The sequence below is a fragment of the Hevea brasiliensis genome, chromosome 9 (genome assembly GCF_030052815.1).
Source record: "Hevea brasiliensis isolate MT/VB/25A 57/8 chromosome 9, ASM3005281v1, whole genome shotgun sequence".
NCBI classification, from domain to species: domain Eukaryota; kingdom Viridiplantae; phylum Streptophyta; class Magnoliopsida; order Malpighiales; family Euphorbiaceae; genus Hevea; species Hevea brasiliensis.
In genome coordinates this window covers 4,986,715-5,009,459 of record NC_079501.1, presented here as the reverse complement: position 1 = coordinate 5,009,459, position 22,745 = coordinate 4,986,715, and the positions used below count along the sequence as shown (strand labels likewise).

The 22,745-nt window shown below is 34.4% G+C and overlaps 2 protein-coding genes and 1 long non-coding RNA gene across 5 annotated transcripts; 1 reads left to right on the top strand and 2 right to left on the bottom strand.

The window, feature by feature from the left end:
* Positions 1-656: 656 nt before the first annotated feature.
* On the bottom strand, positions 657-12,264 carry LOC110650395 (uncharacterized). 3 transcript variants are annotated; one of them, XM_021805352.2, is made up of 19 exons: positions 11,904-12,264; positions 11,180-11,311; positions 10,347-10,418; positions 9,824-9,894; positions 9,636-9,735; positions 9,453-9,551; positions 8,442-8,568; positions 8,141-8,274; positions 7,982-8,041; positions 7,647-7,882; positions 6,173-6,602; positions 5,079-5,402; positions 4,328-4,930; positions 4,025-4,198; positions 3,276-3,506; positions 2,902-3,185; positions 1,583-1,867; positions 1,143-1,265; positions 657-860 (listed from the first exon to the last, which is right to left on the bottom strand). In XM_021805352.2, the coding sequence occupies exons 1-19, from the start codon at positions 12,051-12,053 to the stop codon at positions 728-730; spliced, it is 3,768 nt and encodes a 1,255-aa protein (XP_021661044.1). In that variant the 5' UTR covers positions 12,054-12,264; the 3' UTR covers positions 657-727. The 3 variants fall into 3 exon arrangements, with proteins under 3 accessions (XP_021661044.1, XP_021661046.1, XP_021661045.1); XM_021805354.2 differs by lacking the exons at positions 11,180-11,311; positions 11,904-12,264 and having other exon boundaries at positions 9,824-9,883; XM_021805353.2 differs by lacking the exons at positions 10,347-10,418; positions 11,180-11,311; positions 11,904-12,264 and adding an exon at positions 10,059-10,328.
* LOC110650397 (uncharacterized) lies at positions 11,903-12,729 on the top strand. Its single transcript, XR_002493938.2, has 2 exons — positions 11,903-12,043; positions 12,259-12,729. It is a non-coding gene; the product is annotated as an uncharacterized LOC110650397 (long non-coding RNA).
* A 1,972-nt stretch (positions 12,730-14,701) lies between these two features.
* Positions 14,702-20,809, bottom strand: LOC110650398 (cathepsin B-like protease 2). Its single transcript, XM_058152541.1, has 10 exons — positions 20,625-20,809; positions 17,051-17,104; positions 16,884-16,964; positions 16,498-16,767; positions 16,322-16,396; positions 16,126-16,251; positions 15,720-15,938; positions 15,319-15,432; positions 15,190-15,225; positions 14,702-15,101 (listed from the first exon to the last, which is right to left on the bottom strand). Exons 1-10 carry the CDS (start codon positions 20,697-20,699, stop codon positions 14,961-14,963), a joined length of 1,191 nt encoding a protein of 396 aa, XP_058008524.1. The 5' UTR covers positions 20,700-20,809; the 3' UTR covers positions 14,702-14,960.
* Between the last annotated feature and the right edge of the window lie 1,936 nt (positions 20,810-22,745).

Genomic DNA, 22,745 nt, shown 5'->3' with positions numbered 1-22,745 from the left:
GAAGAGGCCAATTGCACTAAGCATTCAAATTTAAGTATGCATAATCGTTAGCCGTTATTTTATTTTTTTTATTAAATTATAATTAAAACTATGCATTACATACTCAAATATTATAATGAAATTAAAAATCTTTTTAACCGATTATAATATTTTTTATAACTTTTAATAATAATAATAAATTAATTAAAAATTACTTACTAATAAAAAAATATGACGGTTGACAAATTATTATTTAATATGAATTAGATTTAATTACATATATAAAATACTTGTATGTTTAAATGCTTCAAGTGATCACCAAGTTAAGGAAAAAGCTTCGCGTGCTGAGAAAAGTTAGTTGTGGAGGATTACAAATGGAAGAAGAGAGACAAGAAAAAGAAAAGTTACTGTTTGAAGATTGCTTTGATTTTATCCTAAAGCTGCCACCCTGAGGACAGAATTTAGTTTTATTCATCATCCTTCCTCTACATCCATGAGTGGGTCAGACTGGATTCTAGATCCCTGACCTTGAATGCCTGCCCAAATTAAATTGAACTTCGGAACCCAGTGACCAGGTTTTATTTATTTTTTGAGTGATGCACTAGTTGCATACATCTATTAGCATGCACGCAAGCAACCAAGGGGAACTGGGGAAGGGCAGAGACTAAGAGAGGCTATTAATGAAGAAGCTACAACAGGCAAAACTTGCTGTACATAAATACATTTGAAGATTGCTCTATGCTCCAAATTACTTATCGATCCTGAGGTTATTACAAAGATGTCCTAGTTCAGGTCTTGCACCCATCCAAGATGTGAATCTTGTTTCGGTTGGATTAGCACAATAGAGATATGATCTGAATGTTATGAGATAGAAGTATCGCCTGCAAATGAAAAAAAATAATAATAATAATTACGCGATGTTCACTCAATTATGTGAAACAGAAAATATGCACAGTGAACTCTCTTTATTTCACAGGGAAAAAAAAAAAATCCAATTCAACTCTGTTAACTTACAAAGTAAATCCTGCAAGTCTTTTTGTTTAATTAATGGCAATGAATGAAAGACAGCTATGAACTAGCAGAGTAGGCTCACTGACTGATGGACAAGCACTAGAACTACCTAATTAGCAAAAAGATGTAATTGCCAAGGCATGTGAACTAACCTTAAAGCTTTAATGCCCATATCCATGATGTATGCACGTTGCTCATCATCATCATCTGGATACTTACTGAGTTCCTTACTGTAATATAGAATATCATCACGTAAATGCCCAGCACCCGCACACCTTTAAAACACAGGAACAAACTCAGCACCAGAAATCAAACCACATGAAGGAACAAATACCAAGAAAATATTGAAATAAAATAAACAATTGAAAATCACATAAAATAAAATAAATTGCAATTTGTAGAGATATTACTCCACTGAATTCAAGTGGAGAAGACAAGAATCAGTGAACCAGTTTTTCTTTTCCATGTCAAAAAGAGTTCTCTGCCTTTATGTGAAAAACACAGCTTTATGCTTTGATGGGTTTTGACATCATAGAAGCACTCATTTAGTTATCATTTTTGTGAGAAAAATGAGAGAGAGAAAATTACATACTTGTCAATAATAATGTCAACATCTGCTTTGCTCTTTGGACCATACATGAGAACTCTTGTAAGACTTAGAATGTCACGGTAATCACCCATCTTGAGTGTCTCTTCGTCAGAGGATTGAGAAGGTAAGTTCCCTCCTTGCACAGAAAATGACTCTGTACCAACCAATGTTTGTGGAATCTTTGCTGCGAAGTTTGCCTCTGCACCAAGTCTGATACAAATAACTGCCATTGCATACGCAACGCCACCAAACCCCGTGTGTGAAACAAAAAGGTAACTCCCTTCGCAGCTACAAACAAAATTTATTTTAGAACATTTCCAGAATAATGCTCAAAGGAATAACCCATTAATATATAAATGAAGAAAAGTTAAGTCCAAAATATTAAGACTCCACCGAATAACACAAAAGAAACTATTCAATCTTCCACTGTCAAAGTTGCGAATCTTTTTTACTAGGAAAATGCTTATTATAATATAATTCAATTCAATGAGGTTCAATAATTATTTAATTGGAGTGTTTGACTCGTTTAGAGAACACCTGCTCTTGGTACTGCAGACTACCAACGTAAAATGATCCTTTAATGAATTTCATTTGGTACCTAAATACACACGTGTGCACACACACACACACATGATGTGATATGGTGCATGTTTGTTAGCAGCTCAAAATTTTGGACAAATATGATGTTAATTCAAAACTGATTCTTTCTTTCACTTGTTTGGCATTATTTAGTGCCAATAAAATTGGTCAAGTTCATTATGTCAATGTCCCTAAAAAAGAAATGGCCTTTGTCTTGACTAATTTTCAGGTTGGAGCTACATCATATCTTAAAGATTCATTAACATTATGCAGCCAGCTTACATACTGCAGAGTAACAATCTGCCTAGTGATAATCTAGAATTTCAGGCTTTCAGATATTATGATAGCTTTTGGAAGAGCAAGAACGCAAGGAAAAAAGGACACAATTACCATACGACATAAACAGCCAGAGCGGTATGCTTTGAGGGAGTGCCGATCTTTATTATCTAAAGTGAATGCTGGTAAAGTTGACAGTTTGACAATAAAACTACTTTTTTCCCTTGCAATTTATAAAGGCTGACCAGGGAAGGGAGAGAATGTGAAGATAGGGTATGCTTGGCTTGAAAGACTGAGACAGCAAGCTGAAGGACAGGTGTCACCATTCCAACAACCCTGATTATTCAATTATTCAGTTGAAATAATGATAGCAGACTGCTAGTTTAAAAGCAATCTTTTTGTTTTTTCTTTGGTTCAAAAGAAAAAACACATGCTTTAGGGCACGGAAGATAGGAATTGATACTCACTCATCTTTGCAACACTGGATTGCATCAACATCAGAAGCTAAAGCCTCCCTCTCTCTAGTTAATGGTATCCTCCTATATGTTATATTATAGCCCTCATCTTTTAGGGCAGCATAAACTTCAGCTGGTGTCTTCACATCATCTGCAAAGATGTTTTCCCAGTATCCTATGACACTGGACTGGTTTGTTGCTGGGTTATATTCTTCACGATGTAAAAGCATTCTTCCTCCAGATTGCCTCACCTCAGATACTATATCCTCTTTTAGTCGTGCCTCCATATGTTCTACCTATATAAAGTTACATGAAAAGGAAGTAAAGAGAACACACTTGGCATAGTAATTAGTTCTTAGGACAAATATAGTTCACCAGTGACGTACCATGGGACCAGTAATTCCAACATGCTTGAGTGTATCAACAGGTTTATGCAACTCCCTGAGGACAAATGGTATGCCATTAATGTAAACAACTGCTTCTTCTCTGAGATCGGTCAATATCACTTTATGAGCAAATGATCCTTCTACCTTGGGCTTGGCACCCAAATATGCGAGCATCTCTTTAGCACCAGCAATTGTTGGAGTTGCCATGCTATACACAGGGTATCCATCCACCTGAAGCGTACAGAAATCTAGGGCTCAAAACCAGTGCCAAAGTTCTATCATAATGCAAAGTTTCTTCTTAGTCAAATCATCAGTTGTTCATAAAGCTTTATGTATATTTGTACGATAATAATTAGCATACGAGCGCATGCGCACACACACACGCACAGAGAGAGAGAGAGAGAAGCAATAATCGAAATAGAATGAGAAATGGATATTTCAAATAAATCAAATGGAGTACCAAAATGGACCTTTTAGCCAGTGATCCATTATCATCAGGCAAGGATGAATAAATATTACGTATAAGACCAAGGAATACAAAATAGGCATAGCTCCTACCTGCAAGCTGCAACATGTTGGTGGAGAACATCTAATATGGATTAACATTTGGGTAATGCCTGTCTTATGTCCAATATTATATTACTAATAAAAATGCAGAAAATATCAGTGTGCTGGTTAAGCTATCATATGCACACAGGCTTTCCCTGTGGCATCACAATTTCAAAGAAGCTGCTTGATACTACACATACCTTGTAAACATGTGGTGCTCCATGAATTTGTATGTGACTGGAAGTCCTCTGACCAGGAAAGAAATACATTTTAAGTATAGAGCCTGTTCCTAAAACTGAACCATTACGGGCCTTGATAGTGGCCTCCATTACTGCATCTCCATGTTGGGATTCCTGGGGTGCTCTCAACTCCTCCTGCATTAAATAGCATGTGCAACAATATCTAAGTTTAATTAGTAATAAATGGAGAATCCACAACAGGAAAAAAAAAAATTATATTAACCACCCTAAAATTCCCAATCAAAACGCAGAAGAAAAATATACAGGGATAGTGAAAAACCGCCCAGGCCTTAGTCTTATGCTCCATTTTATCGCTTGGACCTCAGGTCTTTGATGCAACCAACTCTTAAATGTCATCCTCAATTCTCCTTCACCACAAAATCCATCAAATGCTTCACTTCCAAGATAGGCTGCAAAAGCAATTAAACGAAAGTACCGCTCCAGATATTCAGCACCACGGTTCAAAGCCACTCTCCTCACCCTTGGCTCAACATGTTGTTGGTTGACAACCTTTCTGTAATGCAGAACAGCTTGCCGTAGATTCTGCAATGCAGAGCATCTATCAATTACAGCATCTAAGGCTTCTCGGCATTCCACCCCATTCTCAAATAATCTTGTTATCTTCCACAACAATAGGATATCATCAATGCCAAAAGCACGACCTTGCTCTGTTCCAGTCCTTACTCTGGTAACACTAGAGGGGGATGCAGCAGCATTGCCTCCAGTTTCTTCACCACTTGAGCTGCCACTATCCACCTCTTCACGGGTCATATCATCAACTAGGACTCTAATTGGTCGCCCATAATCTATTCTAAGTTTTAGAAGGCAAGCAATTACAGTGCCAGTGGTTGTCCTTCCCCTCCCCATCTGTGAAGATTGCAAAAGGCCATTCAGGTGAAAGAAAAACAAATAAAGAAAAAATCTAACACAAGAAGACACCAGGCATCTTTTTATAAATAATGAAGATCTATAGGCACACGTAGAACAGTGGCAGTGGAAGTAATAAAAATTTAACCTGGCAATTGAAAACAAAAGAAGTATCCTTGGAAGCAGAAGCAATATTTGCTGCCAATGTGTCAAAGTCAGAACTTTTGGGAGCTTTTCCATCAGTGATTGGCACACGTGCATACTTAATGGGAAGCCCATCAGCCTCTAGGCATTTGAAGACCTCAAGTGGGGTCTTAACAGAATCAGAATTCACATGTTCCCATGCATCAAAAATTTGTCCATCATCTGTTTCATGAATGACCATTATAGCACCTCCATACCGTTCAGCTTCTCGTAAGATATCTTCCTTCAATCGAGCTTCCATTCTCTCCACTCTCTCACGATCAATTCCCTGAATGCATGAATCATAATCTCAACTTCACTAACGGTAGCCCATGAAAATTGGGAAGAGAAATTGAGCAAGGCTTGCAAAATTCAAAAAAAAATCACACTTAAAAATAGAGCAATGCCTATGGGGAGGGCAAATTTTCTACACAAGTGCCCTAGACATGTCATACACAATTTCCTCTATCCCCATAAAAGGTAATGCACAATAACAATTTCCCAAAATATGAACATAATTTACTTCATTTTGATATGAGCAGCTTTTCTTTCACTGGTGCAGGTCCACAATTGGGCTCCACAAAATGTGAGAGAAGAGATTATGTCAGCTAGGCTCACCAAATAACTTCTGCTCTGTGTGTGTTTGTGATGTGTGGGGATGGGAGGGTGACGTAATTATCTTGGTAGTTGGTATTCAGGGATAAGATGGGGTATATGCATGACTTGTGTCTAATCTGTCTCAATGATATAACTAGGATAGGATAATAAGTAACAACACATAGTCCTAAATCATAAAATGCCGAACAGTCAACTCATGGTATTATATATAATAAGGCCACTGCATTTTCCAGAAATTTTACAACTTTTTTCTTATTTTTTTAGCAACATCTATTTATTCATATATGTTAGCGATAATGATAATTCTGGTTTCGTCATTTGTCAGTATGGAAGATTAAAAGGCGAAGTGTCAAAAGACTAGTAAACTCTCAGCCACATGGACCTCTAATTCACCTGCAGCAAAGACTAACTTTGAATAAATAGGAAAATGATAATCTTTACCGTGTACTCCAGCATGTTCTTATATGGTCTTTCAACTTCACGGAGCACAAATGGTTTTCTGTTGATGTAGATAACAGGTTCTTCTCTCATATTGTGCCAAAAAATAGGGCGACCACCTTTGGAGCTTCCAATCCTTTGAATTACAGAAAGAATACCATCTATAGTTGGATTTGCAACTCCATAAACAGGAAACCCAGGAACTTCTCTGAAATTAGGTGCACCCTCCACTCTCTCTGGTAAACTCGGGTTTTGACAACCAGGACAATGGTCACTCTTTAGAACAGTTTGACTTCCTAGAACCTCCCCATTTCTTAAAGCAGCAACAACGCCCATCTCATGAGGACGGCCATCAGCAGATTCAGCAATTTTCATCAGAGATGGCTTCAAACTTGCATATCCAAGTGCACCCATTGGATCTCTCCTAAGCAACCTACAAAGATGAATAATTGTAACAGAGTAATTACCTGTGATCTAATCTACAGTTAAAGGACATGAACTAACATATTTGGACACCTTGTTTTCACATGGACAAGTGAGAAAAACTATCAAAACTTTAATAATTGAGGGGTTACACGAGCATGTGGCAAACTTACAATATTAGAAATATATATTTAACCATGAATAAATTTGCTTGCTTAGGGATGAAAAATGGATAGTGAAGCAAGCATAAAAGTCATTTTCTCAAGAACATGCTCAAGATAATACAGTATACCACCCTGGATCATCACAAATGAAGGAAAATACTCACATGATCATCCATAAAAGTGTCATACAAGAATGGGTATGAGTCTTTAAGTGCTCAACACTACAGTATTCCAATTGAAGGTTTCAAAGAAACCTCAATGCATATTGCATGCACATAATAAATATGCATATCCACATAAGCAGGAAGAAAAATTTTAGCAATATAATGAAAATCCATAAATTTTAAATTACATCAAGGTGCAAGAAAATAATAGCTCACAGCATCTTCACATTCAAATTCAGATTATATAACCATCTGGTGCCACTTTCCAGAAATCAACCTAAATTCTCAGCTCTTAGGGAAGATTAAATCATATAATGAGTAAAAGTGTTGAAAAAGAAAAACACAAATCCAGACAATTCTGGGCTGATAAGAGCACAACCAAACATCAAGGGCCTAAGAGGAGTCCAATCTTGGGGTCCACCCAAGAAACCATGGTTCTACAATAGTGCAGATCAGCCTCAGTCCAGCTAAAAAATAGCAGAGGACTTGGACCATCAGTAAGTACCTTAACAAATCATGAAGTCTAAAACCATATCATTAACCTAAACAGTCACCATTGTAAACCTAAATGCAGGGAGAAGTATCAGATACCTATACAAATCAGCACTGCACTGACGAATTCAATCTGTCAGTAAGTTAAACTCACTTATTAGATTGAATGCATTAGAAATCCAAAAATGCATACTTATATAACTATAAGAGTATCACTGCTACGCATTTACTTACCTACGAATTATGCTATACAGCTCAGGCCGTGCTCTCATCCAGTCAGCAAAACTGCTATGGCCAAAAGAACTAGAACGGAGGGCATCTCTCTCTGAATGAATATATACAGCAAAGCATATCAGAAAGTAATATCTTTCCAAGTATTCCACAAAAAATGAAAGTGAAGCCGCTCTCTTCATCTCATCTGGTTGACGAAGAATGCTATTGCGATAATTGGCAATTGCTTCACGCAAGTTCTGTCATGAAAACGCTTGATTTAAGTAAAAAAGGAAAAAAATCTCATACATCTTATAGATCTATATCGGAATAGATTATGACATATTTTAGACCCATACCTGCATGGAGGCACACTTATCAATGACTTTATCCACTTGTCTTTTGCCTTCAACACCACCCTAAAGGCATGACAATAATTCATAAAATCTCAAGAATACGAAGTCTGTCAGTTGGAAATTAAGAGATAGAAATGACCAATAAGAACTGATATTAAATACCTCTAAAACCCTGGTCAAGCTTCTTATTACTGCATATTCTCCTCTACGAATTGCCTCCTCTGAGTTTGGCAAATTATCAGCGACAGTAGAACCAGCGTCAAAAACTCTCCCTATCGAATTGGTTCTTGGAATACCTATTTTACATGAAACAATAAATACAACAACAGACACTATCATGCTTTGGACACTTCCTAACACCCAGTCTCAGACAAATTAATAATAACAGTAAATTTAAAAAGACCAAAGTACTGACCTATTGAACATACAGCAAAAAAAGGAGTGGAGAAAGTGACAATCTTACCAGAAGCTCCAATTCGGTTGAGGTAAACCAAAGTCGCAATGACCATCCCAGTTGTCGTTCTTCCACGTCCCATTTGACAATTAAATATGATTTCTTTATTCAAGTTTGCGCTATAAATTTTATCAACCTGAATATATAAAGAAGAAAGAATAGTATAACAGTATTAGCAAATGGATTTCAAAAACACTGTGAATGCCTATCATAGTCCACAACTACAGCACCACCAAAAATTTGTGAAACCACATTCTTTGATGCACAAATGTTAAACTCCATATAGATACATGCATAACCAAATCTCGCATAGCCTAAATTGCAGATAGTCCTAAGTCCCGCCACAACAAATAATTAAATGAATAAGGTATGGACAGAACCATGCTTTCATAGAAGTTACAGAATCTATTTTTAAAACGAAATATAAAATTTTGAGAAATCATGTAGAAAATCCTCTTTCCTAGTAGGCATTCATTTTGTAACTATTCTATAGCAGTTCAGGCTAATTGCAGAGTTGAATTCATAGAACACTTGTAATTACTATATGCACCATTGAAGTTAAAGAAACAAATTCAGTAGAATTAGAAAATATAAAAAGAGAATCTGTGACCTCACTGCAATTTGTTGATATTGATCACTATACATCTGTAAACCATTTCACAACTTTATGACCCATAAGCAATTTTTGATATTGATTCCAGCACCCGGGATATTTCAAAAGAAATCCTCTCATTTGTCTTTCACAATTGATATTTTGAAGACAAGGCACTCTGAAATCTATCATATTACATTTCTTTTAATGTAGTTATTCATGGAATTCTACACTCATTTTATCTATATTACAGTAGAAAAGAAACTGTTGCCTTGTGGCACAACACCAAAATTTCCACAATGTAATAAAGTGATGCCCATGCAATCAACAAGTGTATTTACTCAAATAGGAATAAAATATGATTTCTCATGCAAACAAGTAACTCATTAATCAGGCTTTTAATATAAGATTCAAAACATGAAACTCACTAAGATATCAAAATCCTGTTCCTCCGGTGATTTTTCATCAGTTATAGGAACACGTTCATAGTCAAAAAGGTACCCCTCTAATTGCAGTTCCTCATTTGCCTACACCAAAGAATCAAGTTAGAAAATTGATAGATTAAACATGTTTCGCCATTTCACAAGCAGAATGAGTTCTATTGATCATGCCTCTAGTGGCGTCTTCACAGAATCACATGACACTGGTTCCCATTGGTCCACCATCTGACCATCTGGTAGTTCATCAGTGACAAGTATTTTATTTCCATATCTGCCACAAGCAAAAGCAATTGATGGTAAAACACATGGCATTCACAGGGACACCAAAGATAAACAAAGAATTCAACCAAAGAAAGCACCTTGCAGCTTCCATCAGGATATCTTCTTTTAATCGAGCCTCCATTTGCTCAACCCTAGACCTGTTGATTCCCTAATCCAATACAAAATGTCACTATCAAGTATGCAATAACAAAAATAAAGTATCATCAGCCACATAAATACAAACACAAAGAGGTTTGCATTAAATCAAGCAAACATATTATATTTGCAAAACTGCCTGATCAATCCAAAGTTAAATATGAAAGAAAGGCTCACCAAACTGTACCATAGTCAACTCAAGCCACAATGGAAGATGGACATAAACTTTGTAAACTATAACATCAATATAGTTGGACATTCTTTTAGAACTCGGCAATTTCTCACATTTGCATCGATTGGCGGGACCAGATTCAAGTATCAATACATCAAGGTTATTAAATATACAAGAGGTAGAATGCATAAGGAAACTTTGGAGAGCAAACATGAAATGCAACATGTGATAGGGAAAACGTGGAGATTGAGGTAAACCATGTATAAAAAGTAAAGTACTTACAAATAACATACCGTATATTCAAGATTGGAGAAGGGCCTTTCTACATCACGCAAGACAAAAGGACGTCCATTAATGTACACCACCTGTTTTGAAGGATTGAGAGATGTGAATCTGATATACTCTAAAAATAGTTATGTTAAAGATATCAAAGAATCCAGCAGTTGTTCACTTAGTATAGGTGCATGCTGTATAAAATTTCGTTTGCACTGCATTCATATGAGAGTAGTCAAGTACAAAGAGCTCATCAAGCATATTGCTTCTTTTCAAAATTTTACAAGCATGGTCTATGCAATCCCAATGATTCAGGAATGAAACAAAGAAAAGCAATGTACAGTCTTCACATGCCAATGACTTGAAATTAGAATTTAGAAATTGCTTCCTCAAAAGATTAATATAAGATAATAATGCTATTCAATCTAAATTATTTAAAATTAAGAGGAATTTTGTTGTTGCAAAGGACAAGTAGAAAAAGATCATCATATTGCAGATCGGGGGTTAGAAAGGCAAGGACTGTTTACAGATCCTGATCCATAAAGCTAAGCAAATAAGACTCTATTAACTATGTTAAGACAAAAGAACTCATAGGGTATTCATGATAATGAAATTGTTAGGATGCAGTGAAAATGGCAACTCATGATTCGAGAATTGATCATACCATTAAAATACTTAAAAACCAAGTTCAGCAGTTTGGGGAATTGAATGATTATCCTAAATGGCAAATCAATATCTGAACAATAACGATGGCTCATTACAATAATGCATAGGACAAAACCAATATAAGCACGGCGACAAAAATGCTTACTTATATATACAACAGAACATGCGTGCTGACAAATAGCCTTACCGGTTCCTCACGAAGATTAAACCAAAGAACTTGTGCCTGCTTCCCATCTTTTTGTGCCCCAATATGCTTAAGAACGTTACGAATACCCTCAACTGTTGGAATTGCAACACCGTGTACAGGCAATGAATCAGCCTGTTATAGAAACCACCAATAAAAAAAAAGATAATCAAAACAAAACAAGATCATTCAAATTAGTTCCAAATTAAACTAATCATGTGTATCATACAACATAGTTAGAGACATTTACAAAATGTCCCCAAAAAGGACTTAAGAGCATATGTATGCCTAAATCTCCACCAACAAATAGTTCGCATATTATACTCAAAAGCACTACACATGAGCATTTAGCAAAATATTGTACTCTTCTTATCAAGTTGTAAATTTGACCCAACATAACAATATAATAATTGACAAGCATTCCTCCAGTAAAAAACACAAGTTTGGGTTATTTTCACCTAATTACGAAGTCAAAGAAAGTAGAACAAAGCGTTCAAAGGTGGTTCATTGGAGGCAAATAGTAAATCAATTGGCAAGTGCATAACACGTTTCCCATTACAGCCATTGTAAATTCCAATCCACCCCCCCCCCCCCCCCCCCACCAAAAAAAAAAAAATCCCATAATAAAGAAAGAAAAGGCAAATGCAATGCGTAGATTTGGCATTCTAGAAATACCGCAATAACAAAAAAGTACCAAATAAAAAAAAAATAAAGAGAGAGAGAGAACCTGACGGTAATTAGGGGCGCCATCAATCTGAGGAGTTAGTCGCTTGTTTTGACAGCCAGGGAAATGGTCGCTCTTTAGAATGGTCTTCTTTCCCAGCACTGATCCACCTCTGAGCTTCATCACCTGCTCCAATTCCTTAGGTATCGACATGGCTCCTCCTCCTCCTTTTGGTAGTGCCTAGCTTTTTTAATTTTAATTTTTTTTATACTATCAATGGAACAAACAATTACTCACACTATTATGCACTGCTAAAAATTCACAATTTTCACAAATCCAAAATTCACCCACTCTCAGATTCTACTTTCTTCTGCACTAGCTCAACCTGGATTTCACTTTATTTTATGTGTATGTCCAGAGGCAATGCTGCAAGCAAATTTATAATCAAGCAGGCAGATGATTGTAAAAAGCTGTAAAAAAGAATTGTGATTTGTGATTGGGTTTGGCCAAAGAAGAACAACAAATGTTTGCAGGGGAAGAAAAGGGGGGAAATGTGATAAAGGGGAGGGATAAGAGAAAGGGATAGAGATAGAGATAGAGATAGAGACGGATGTATATTATAAAGCCCAGCAAGCAACAACTTTTATTTGGGTCTGGTCTGGAGCTTGGGGGCATTTGTATCCAAAAATATAAAATTTTCACTTTGTTTTGTGTGAGAGGTGGTGGGGTAGAGAGGCGCAAACACTGCAGTAATATTCCTCCATCATCCAGCTCCAGGGTTCATCATAATCGTCTGTACTCTCCTCTCTCTGCTCTCTCCTCTGCCTTGCCTGACAAAGAAACGTGGAAGGCGTGTAGTATTTAAATTGAGTTTCGAGTTTTCCTTTTTCGTTTCGTTTTATTTATGACTTCGCCGGAAGGAAGGGCGAAGGCGGATATTCTTTTTCTGTTGGCTGTGGATGCCCTTCCGCAAACCGCCACCTAACTTGAATTTTCTTTTTTTTATTTATTATTTTTATTCTCGTGCAGTTTTGACAAATTATTTTTAAAAATTCATAAAATTCCTCAATATTCCAAATGCATATATTTTTTTTCTTATATTTTAAAAAAATTATAATTTCATAAATATAAAATATATTTTTTTAATGCAGCAAAAACCTTTTATAATTTAGGAAGTGCGATCATTTATTAAAAAAAAATCGGATAAACTAAATATTTTCAATTAAAATTAATTTTTTAAATTAATTTATATATTTTCTAATTAAAATTATTTCTTTATATATATTCACGATAAACGAAACACTTATTTATATTGGTAAAATTAAGAGATATTTTTTTTGAGATGTCTTTAAATATATTAATTAAAATAAATTTAGAATATAAATTAAAAAACATAATAAAAATTATTTTAATATTAATTTCAAATTATTTTAAAGCTTAATAGTAAAACATATATCATAAAATTTAAAGTTTAAATTAAAAAAATAAATAATTTTTTCAATTTTTAATTTCGTACTCGTGATTCTTGAAACTTGCATCATTGGCAAAGTCATACAATAAAATATAAATTAACGAATATCTGAAGCGATAGATACGGCCAACAAAGCATAACAGGCAGCATATTTTGTTTAGAAAGCTTATAGGATATTGATCATGAGCGACCCACGTGAATGGAGAGAGCACTGTTCCATAAAATATAAAATATTTACCATTACGAAGACCAAATGCAATTTATTTTTAATTTTTTTAGTTTTTCTTTTGGAAAATATATATTTTTTTAGAATTATTTTTTAATTTTAATATTTAAAATATCAAAATAATATTTTTTAGATAATTATATGATTATTTCTTTAATATTAAATTAAAGTTAAAATTAATTAAATAAAAAAATATTTAAATTTTAAAAAAATCAATCATAGTATATAACATGCAGATAATATTTTCTCCTCATCTATATTCCTTTTTACTTAATAAATGAAATATGCATTTATATTATTTTTTCAAGTTTGCTTTTATTGTTTATTTTATTCAATTTAAAAAAAAATAATAATAACCACGTTCAAAATGGACCTCAACTGCCAAGTCAACTACGTCTGTTGTCACGTGTTTAAAAAATAAAAATAAAAGTTAAAAAAAAAGGAGGTTTGCGATCACATGTTGCTTAACAACTCAGGTCAGGACAACTGATTCTGAGAAATGGATATAATCTTCCAGAGTTCATATTGCTTTTATGAAGGAGATGCTGCTTTGTCTCCTGCTCACGAATCATAATCTCTTTCCCCTTTTTTTTTCATCTGATTTGGGATTGAGATTTGAGAGCTTATATTTTTAAAGATAATTTTAATTTTATTAAATTAAAACTAAATAAATCATGTTTCTTAAAAAATAATATTATGTTTGATAAGCATTAACTCATTCAACAAAAAAATTCTATACGGAAGCCTGGAATCTAATTGCAAGCCACAAACAGTCAAACACTCCATTAGCTGCTTTTACATGGTGGTAGGTATTAAGAAAATGGGTCAGCCTTATAAGTGGCACATCATCTCTGTCCCATATACCAATGTGAGATACTGACAGTAGGTTCCATCTTTGAGCATTATAATTGGGCAGCACCAAAAAAGCAGACTTTCTGCAACTGACCAAATTAGAGCCATTTCTGTGGAAACTTCCCATCATGAACAGGATAATTTCTTCTATCCTCTTATTTCTTTAGAAAAATTTTAACCACTTTAGGGCCCCTCCCGTTAGAGATCCAATGCCTAACTAATTATGAAAAGATTGGCAATGAATGTAAAATAAAAAATTATATGCAGCAAGCAGGTGAATCCCATTAGACATGTGAAGAATGAGCCATACAATAGTTACAAACTGCCCTTCTTACATGAACAATAATAAATGTCTTGTTGATACTAACAACAATCATACATTAGACATGTGAAGAATGAGCCATACAATATTTTACAAACTGCCCTTCTTACATGAACAATAAATGTCTTGTTGATACAAACAATAATGTAACATGGATTTGTAATCTGGTTTCTCTCTATTCCGGATAAATGTCCATAATTTATCTCTGCAAAGCATAAATTACAGAACTTGTGGTATATTGATATTCTATCAAGCAGATACATCCCCAAGAGCATCCACGCCAGCAACCTCTCTAACAAGATGAACATTTCTGGCTGAAGGCAAACCAGCAACCACGTTCCCTTCAATGCCACACTCATTTTTTCCTCTCCTCATCTTGAAGTAACCGTCCTGTCATTCAAAATAAAGTTTAGTAAGCTTTTGCGAGGGAAAAATTCCTATGATAATTTAGAGGAAGAAACTTAAGCTAGGAACCTACATCGCCCCAGCCTCTATTCCACTGGTTCGCAAGAAGCTGCAACAAAGAAGAGGGCACAAATGTATTAAACATCTTGATAAGTCATAGCTAAAATATCTGGAAAAGAAAATTTGAGCTGGTCACACATACCCAATAATCCTCTCCATCATCAGAAGTCCCCCACCCAATAAGCTTAACTGCATGGCCTCCCATTACATTACCAGTAATGTGCTTATAAACTCCAGATCTATAGTGAGCAAAGTCCTGTAAAATGGTAAAGAAAACATTTCATGCAATGAGCAAGTTACTAATTTGTAATTATCAGCTTTCATCAAGCATAAATCAAAAGTGAAGTACATATTAAAAAGGACAGATATTCCAGCAGTCAAAAAATTGTAAACTCTCATCAAGGCTGTTCCTGTGTGTGAAGCACTACCTCATGATTTCTTCAGCACAATAAATTAAGGCGGGAACAGCCAAAGAAGCAAACTTATACTTGAAGCAGCGCAGCAAATGCAAGCAAAGAAGAATCCATCAAGTGCATATTTTACCTCATAAACAGTGAAATCAACCTCTACTGGTCCATTTTTATAAACTTCTGCCATAATATCGTGAGGATCAGAACTAATTCTATATGCATTGACACCGTAATGCTTTGACCGTCTCCAGAGCTGGTTCTTGTTGATGCACTTTCTTACACACTTTGGAGTAGGAAATTCAGGGGTACAACCCGGGTGGGAACAGCCAATATCATCGAAGTATGGGTCACACTATGAGATGGAAAATTATCTCGTTGTTAGAAAAGTACATCAACCAAGATAAGAAGCCATTGCACTAAAGCAATGATAATTCTATAAGTCATTACATCAGAAACAGAACAAGAAATAATGAGAACGCTCAACTTTCCATTAAGCAATCTTATGTAGTCAAGACAATAGGCAAAGACAAAATTTGTACCTCTTCTGTGACAACACCATGGTGGACAAAGTATCTCCATGCATAGATAGGATACCCTCCATTACAACCATCTCCACACAAAAAACCACAGCATGCCAAGAGATCATTGACAGACAAAGATATGTTCTGCATTAAACAAAATCTTTGTTTAGTATGGACACTATAAGTAGTCAACTTGCTCAATATATTCAGTTACCAGGTCAAAATGGATGCAAAAGCGATCAGATAGTGATTCAACAGCACCAAACGCCCAACAAGATCCACAATGACCCTGGAATATAAAATACAAATGTGCTGAGCACATGTAAAGCTCACTTCAATGAAATTGATTGATTTTGAGAGAGAGAGAGAGAGAGAGAGAGAGAGATTTACCTGATCTTTTATTAGGAAATTGATCCAGCATTGCCACATATTGAGGAAAGCGTCAGCACCTTGATAAAAGGGGAAAAAATCAGGAAAAATAAAGAACCAAGTAAACAACTGACCTAGAATTCTTCCAATGGTGCTACATTGCCGCCAAGCTTTTCTTGCATCAAATTCTTTTGGCAACTTTAAGGATTTTGGATGACTCATAACAGGAACACCCCTCAATTCTTTTTTGGGAGTTGGCTTGACTCCAAGGATATACTTGAATTGACCAACCTATGCATCAAAATATAGAAATATTAGAAATCAGAAACTAGAGTCTGCATACATGTGAACCATGATCCAGAAGAGGACTTAAAATTATCTCAATATGTAATGAGTTGAAGACTCACAGTGTAATTGGAAAATTGAGGATTCATGGCAGCTTCCCATCCAGCATTGGGGTCTTCATTGATCTTTTTAATTATCGAGTCCTGAAAAATGAAACACGAAAAATAAATGATCTGCAATTCAACACAAAATTTCAGATTCCTTGAAGAATTGCCAAAAAGTAAAATACCTGAAGGATCCTAGAATTAAGCTTCGGCTTGGAATCTGGTGCTGCAGCAATCACCTGTTGACAACATAAACTCAACTCAACTAAGCCTTCATCCAAAAAATTTGGGGTCAGCCATATGGATTCTCTTTCTCCACTCTAAACGATTTTGGGTTAAATCCTCGGAAATGTATAATATTTCTAAGTTATGTTGTGCTACTCTACTCCAAGTCAGTTTAGGCCTACCCCTTCTTTTTTTTTTTTATCCTCTAACCTAATGTGTTCTACTTGTCTTAACTGGAGCTTCCGTATGTCTACGTTTCAAATGACCAAACTACATCAATCTCCCTTCTCTCAACTTATCCTCAATTGGCACCACTCCTACCTTTTCTCTAATACTCTCATTACGGACTTTATCTAGTCTAGTATGATCACTCATCCACCTTAACATTCTCACTTCCGCAACTCTTAGCTTAGACATATACGACTTCTTTAGTGCCCAACACTCACTACCATATAAGATGGCCGATCGTATGGCTGTACGGTAAAATTTTCCTTTCAACTTATTGAGAATCTAACGATCACATAAAACTCTGGTGGCACGTCTCCACTTCAACCATCCGGCTTTAATCCCATGACTAACATCCCTCTCACATCCCCCATCTACTTGAAAGACTGAGTCAAGATATTTAAAGTGATTATTTTGGGACAATACCACTCCATCCAAACTAACTCCTTCTCTATCACCAGTTTGGTCTTCACTGAACTTGCAATGTATGTATTCTGTCTTCGTTCTACTTAACTTAAATCCCTTTGACTCTAGAGTACTTCTCCAAAACTCTAACTTTCTATTTACACATCGCGTCTCATCTATCAGAACTATATCATCCGCAAACATCATGCACCAAGGGATACTCTCTTGTATATGTTTTGTCAATTCATCTAAAAATAATGTAAAAAGGTAAGGGCTTACAGCTAAACCTTGGTGTAATCCAACTGAGATAGGAAAATCTTTTGTGTCCTCTCCCACTGTGCGCACAATAGTAGTTGCTCTTTCATACATATCTTTCAACACTTGTATGTACCTAATAGATACCCTCTTTTGTTCTAACACTCTCCATTAGACATATCTTGGAACATTATCATAAGCCTTTTCCAAATCGATAAAAATCATGTGTAGATCTTTCTTCTCATCTCTATATTTCTCCATCAAGTTTCTAATGAGAAAGGTCGCTTCCATGATTGAACGACCAGGCATGAAGCCAAATTAATTGGGAGAGATAGAAGTATCATGACGAAATCGATGTTCCACAACTCTCACCCACAACTTCATAGTATGGCTCATGAGTTTAATTCCACTATGGTTTGAGCAACTCTGTATGTCTCCCTTATTTTTAAAAATAGGTACTAAAATACTCCTCCTCCATTCATCATGTATTTTCTTTGAGTTTAGAATTTTATTAAACAATTTAGTTAACCATGCCACTCCCATATCTCCAAAACACTTCCACACTTCAATTGGTATTCCATCGGGTCCACAGGCTTTACCCACTTTCATTCTTTTAAGTGCTTCCTTTACTTCTAAAAATCTAATCCTTCTAGTATAATTCACATTCTTTTCTATTGCTCTATAATCTATATTCACGTTATTACCATTTTGACTATTATTAAAGAGATCATCAAAATAATTTCTCCATATTTCTTTAATGTCCTAATCTTTCACCAACACTTTTCTTTCTTTATCCTTAATGCACCTGACTTGATTGAGATCTTGACATTTCTTTTCTCTCCTCCTTGCTAATCTATAAATATCTTTCTTTAGTTTCAAGTTTCTTATATAACTTTTCAAAGGCCTGCGCTCTTGCTTGACTAATTGCCTTTTTTGCTTCTTTCTTTGCTATCTTGTACTATTCATATGCCTCATTATTATCACACTTAGGTAATTTCTTATACCATTTCTTTTTTCTCTTCACTGCCTTTTGTACTTCCTCATTCCAACACCATCTCTCTTTTGAGGGTGGTCAATGTCCTCTAGACTCTCCAAATACTTTTCTAGCTACTTCTTTAATCTTTGATGCCATCTATATCCACATACCATTGGCCTCCATATCTAGCTTCCATGCTTCGGACTCGAAATGTTCATTTTTAAACTTCACTTGCTTTACTCCTTTAAACTTCCACCACTTTGTTCGAGCTACACTATTTCTTCTAACCTTACTTGAATTGTTCCTAAACTTGATATCCAAGACCACTAACCGATGTTAACTTGTTAATGCCTCTCCCGGAATGACCTTGCAATTCTTGCATAGAGCTCTATTTGTCTTCCTGGTTAAGAGGAAGTCAATTTAGCTTCTATGCTGCCCACTTTTGAAAGTCACTAAATGTGACTTTCTTTTTATAAAGTAGGTATTTGCTAATATTAGGTCGTATGATATAGCAAAATCCAAGATGCTTTTTCCCTTCTGTGACTTTCTTTTTATAAAGTAGGTATTTGCTAATATTAGGTCGTATGATATAGCAAAATCCAGAATATTTTTTCCCTTCTCATTTTGACTTTCAAAATCAAAACCTCCATGAATATTCTCATAACCTTGCCTATCACTTCCTATATATCGATTCAAATCTCCATCAATGAAAATATTCTCTTCATTCGGTATGCTTTGCATTAGATCATCCATATCTTCCCAAAACCTTTGTTTACTCTCACTATCTAGTCCTATTTGTGGGGCATAAGCACTAACTACATTTATTGTTTCTCCTTCTAATACTAGTTTTACCAGTATAATTCTATCTCCTACTCTTTTCACAGCTATTACAGCATTTTTCAATGTCATGTCTATAATTATGCCCACTCCATTCTTGCTTCTGTCCTTTCCGATAAATCACAATTTGTACCATGAATTACCCACTCCCTTGCTTTACAAAATTCAAACTTAAAATAGTAACTTTCAAAATCAAAACGTAAAGAAAGAAGATTCAGAATGAATATACTCCACATATCACGCTATGAAAAACAATAAGCACAAGACAACAATAGCAACATCTTCAGATAGACTTAAATACACAAACTATACAAGCTCCTAGCCCGTTATAAGAGAGTATAATTGAATATGTTCCTTTTAATTTTTCAGTTACAACTGAATTCGATGTATTCTTTGAGTTCATTACATGAAATTTTATCATGTACAATAAAGATAAATATAAGAATCCACAGTACAACTAAAAATTAAAATCTTTATCTCCCCAGTAAAAGATCAAAATTATCTATTTTCAGCTTAGATAGGAGGTAGCAAAAGGACAACTATCAGAAACTATCAAACTGTCCACAAAAAGTTATAAAATTCTCATAAAATCTAAAATTTTTCACTCAAAACTGAATTGAAAATGGTGACTTTAACTTTTAAACTCTATCATATACCATGGGCAACTACACATCAAGCATGATCGTACCCTAATATCAACGTTTTTTTCAACACATCCAGAAACTAACTCAATCCCCTCTAAATCTGGGGAGAAGACACGGGGGAAAAGAGTTAAAAATGAAGATAATCGGAAATTGAATAGATAAAGACGAGTTCATAGCTTGCAAGCAAGATACCTGGAGGTGAAAGAAAGAGATGGTCTCAAGGAACAGCAGAAGAGTGAAGAAGCATAGAGAAGTTGCCATTTGCATTGTTAAATTCCTTGATCGGTCACTGATGGAGATTCACGGAGGAAAGCAGGACGCAAAATGAAGGAGGATTGGCTGCCTGTAATAGCCCATATTATCGGGAGATGATAAATAGTTGAAAAATGGACAAAATGGAATCTTTAATGACATTTCGCATCCTGGGATTGCATCACTTCGACAGTGAATCCTGTACCTATGGTAAATTTATGCTTTATACTAAAAGTTTAATTTAACTTTTTTTAATTAAATTAATTTAAAAATATTAATCTAAAATTAAAATTTTTATTTTTTTTAATTTAAAATTTTAAAAATTAATTTCTTAATTTTATTATTTTTATATTAAATTAAATTTAAATTAAAATTTTTAAGATAAGTTAAGTAAAAAATTAAAAATAAATTAAATTAAATTTCTTTAATACATACAGATATGTAATTGAGATTTAAATTTTATTTTTATTAATTTATTTTTTTATATATTTTTTATTTTAAATTAATTTTTAATAATACTAAACCTGCTTTCATTTGCATATTTTTATGATAGTTAAAAAATAAAAATAAAATAAAGTAAAATAAAAATAAATTAATATATTTGACTAAATCTTTCCTTGTCTGGTACGGTCTAAAAATCAAAGTGATCATCCTTATAATATATTTTTTTAAATATTATCCTTAGCATGTAATTTAATTGCATTTTCCCTTTGAATTTAATTTAATGTAACCCAAATTATTTTGTTCTCTGTTGGGATGTAAGATGGCCTGTTTAGGGTTCACCAATTTTAAAGAAGAGTGTAAAAATAGCAATGAGGATGTGATATTATTTTTCTAAAATTTTATCTCTATTTCATTATTGGATTTATGCTGTTTAATTTTGTTCTCATTTCATTTTTTTTATGGCTATTTCTTTTTCATTGTTTTTAAGAAACAATATTTTCATGGTTTTGTTAATTCATTATTATTTTCCATGTCTGGAAATGTAAATGTGCGATAATCTTACTAATTTAGTTTAATTAAGACTCCATTTATTTGCAACAAATAAATGATATATATATATATATATATATGTTTTTAAATTTTAAAAATATTATTAAAATCTAGAAAATTGAAAATGACTTTTTTTTAAAAGAAAATTTCATTTTTTTTAAATGACTTAGATCTTGTTTGGTTTAATTCTATAATAAAATTCGTTTCATTTGCAAATGAATTCTATAATAGAATTCATTTAAAAATAAATTTCTTTATTTAGTATATTTTATATTAAATAAGAAATTTATTTCAAATGAAATGAATTTTATATTTAGAATAAATAAAATAAAATAAAATGACATATAATTATCTATAATAATTTTATTACTTAAAATATATATGATTTTAAGTTTAAAACTCATTTACAAATTTTATTAATTTTGATGAAATTTGATTTAGTTATAATAAATTTTGTAACACCCCAAAATTTTAAATTTTATTATTTTATGAGTATTATTGATATTTTAATTTTATTTAAATTTTAAGAATTTATTTGAGATTTTTCGGATTTTAAAAATCGGATTCGATTTTTCAAAAATATAAATTTAGATGATTTTTAAAAATTAATTTAAAGACCACGTGGCAAAACTAAAAATATATTTGGAGTCTACGAATTTTTCTGAGTTTTCTGAAATTTTTTTGAAATTTTTGAACCTCGTTTTTGGTCCCGAGACAGAATAAAAATTTAAAATTTTGTATCATGAATCGGACCGACCGAATCGAACCGGACCGGATCGGACCGATCGAATCGGGCCGGCCTTTTCTTTTTCTTCTTTCCCCTTCCCCGCGTGCGTCCGACCTCCCTCCCTTTTCTCTCTTTTTTTCTCTCTCCTCCCTCCCTTGCCGCGCGCCGCGCCTCCGCACCCCACTCACGCGCCCACCCCACCGCCCCAGCCATCGGCCGCCCAAACGGCCTGAAACGCGCGTGAACGCCCTCCTTACGCGCGCGACTTTTCAACTTCCCGGCCAAAATCCGGTCGATCCGGCCACCAATCGGACCGGGTCTTGTGTCTAAACTCATCTACT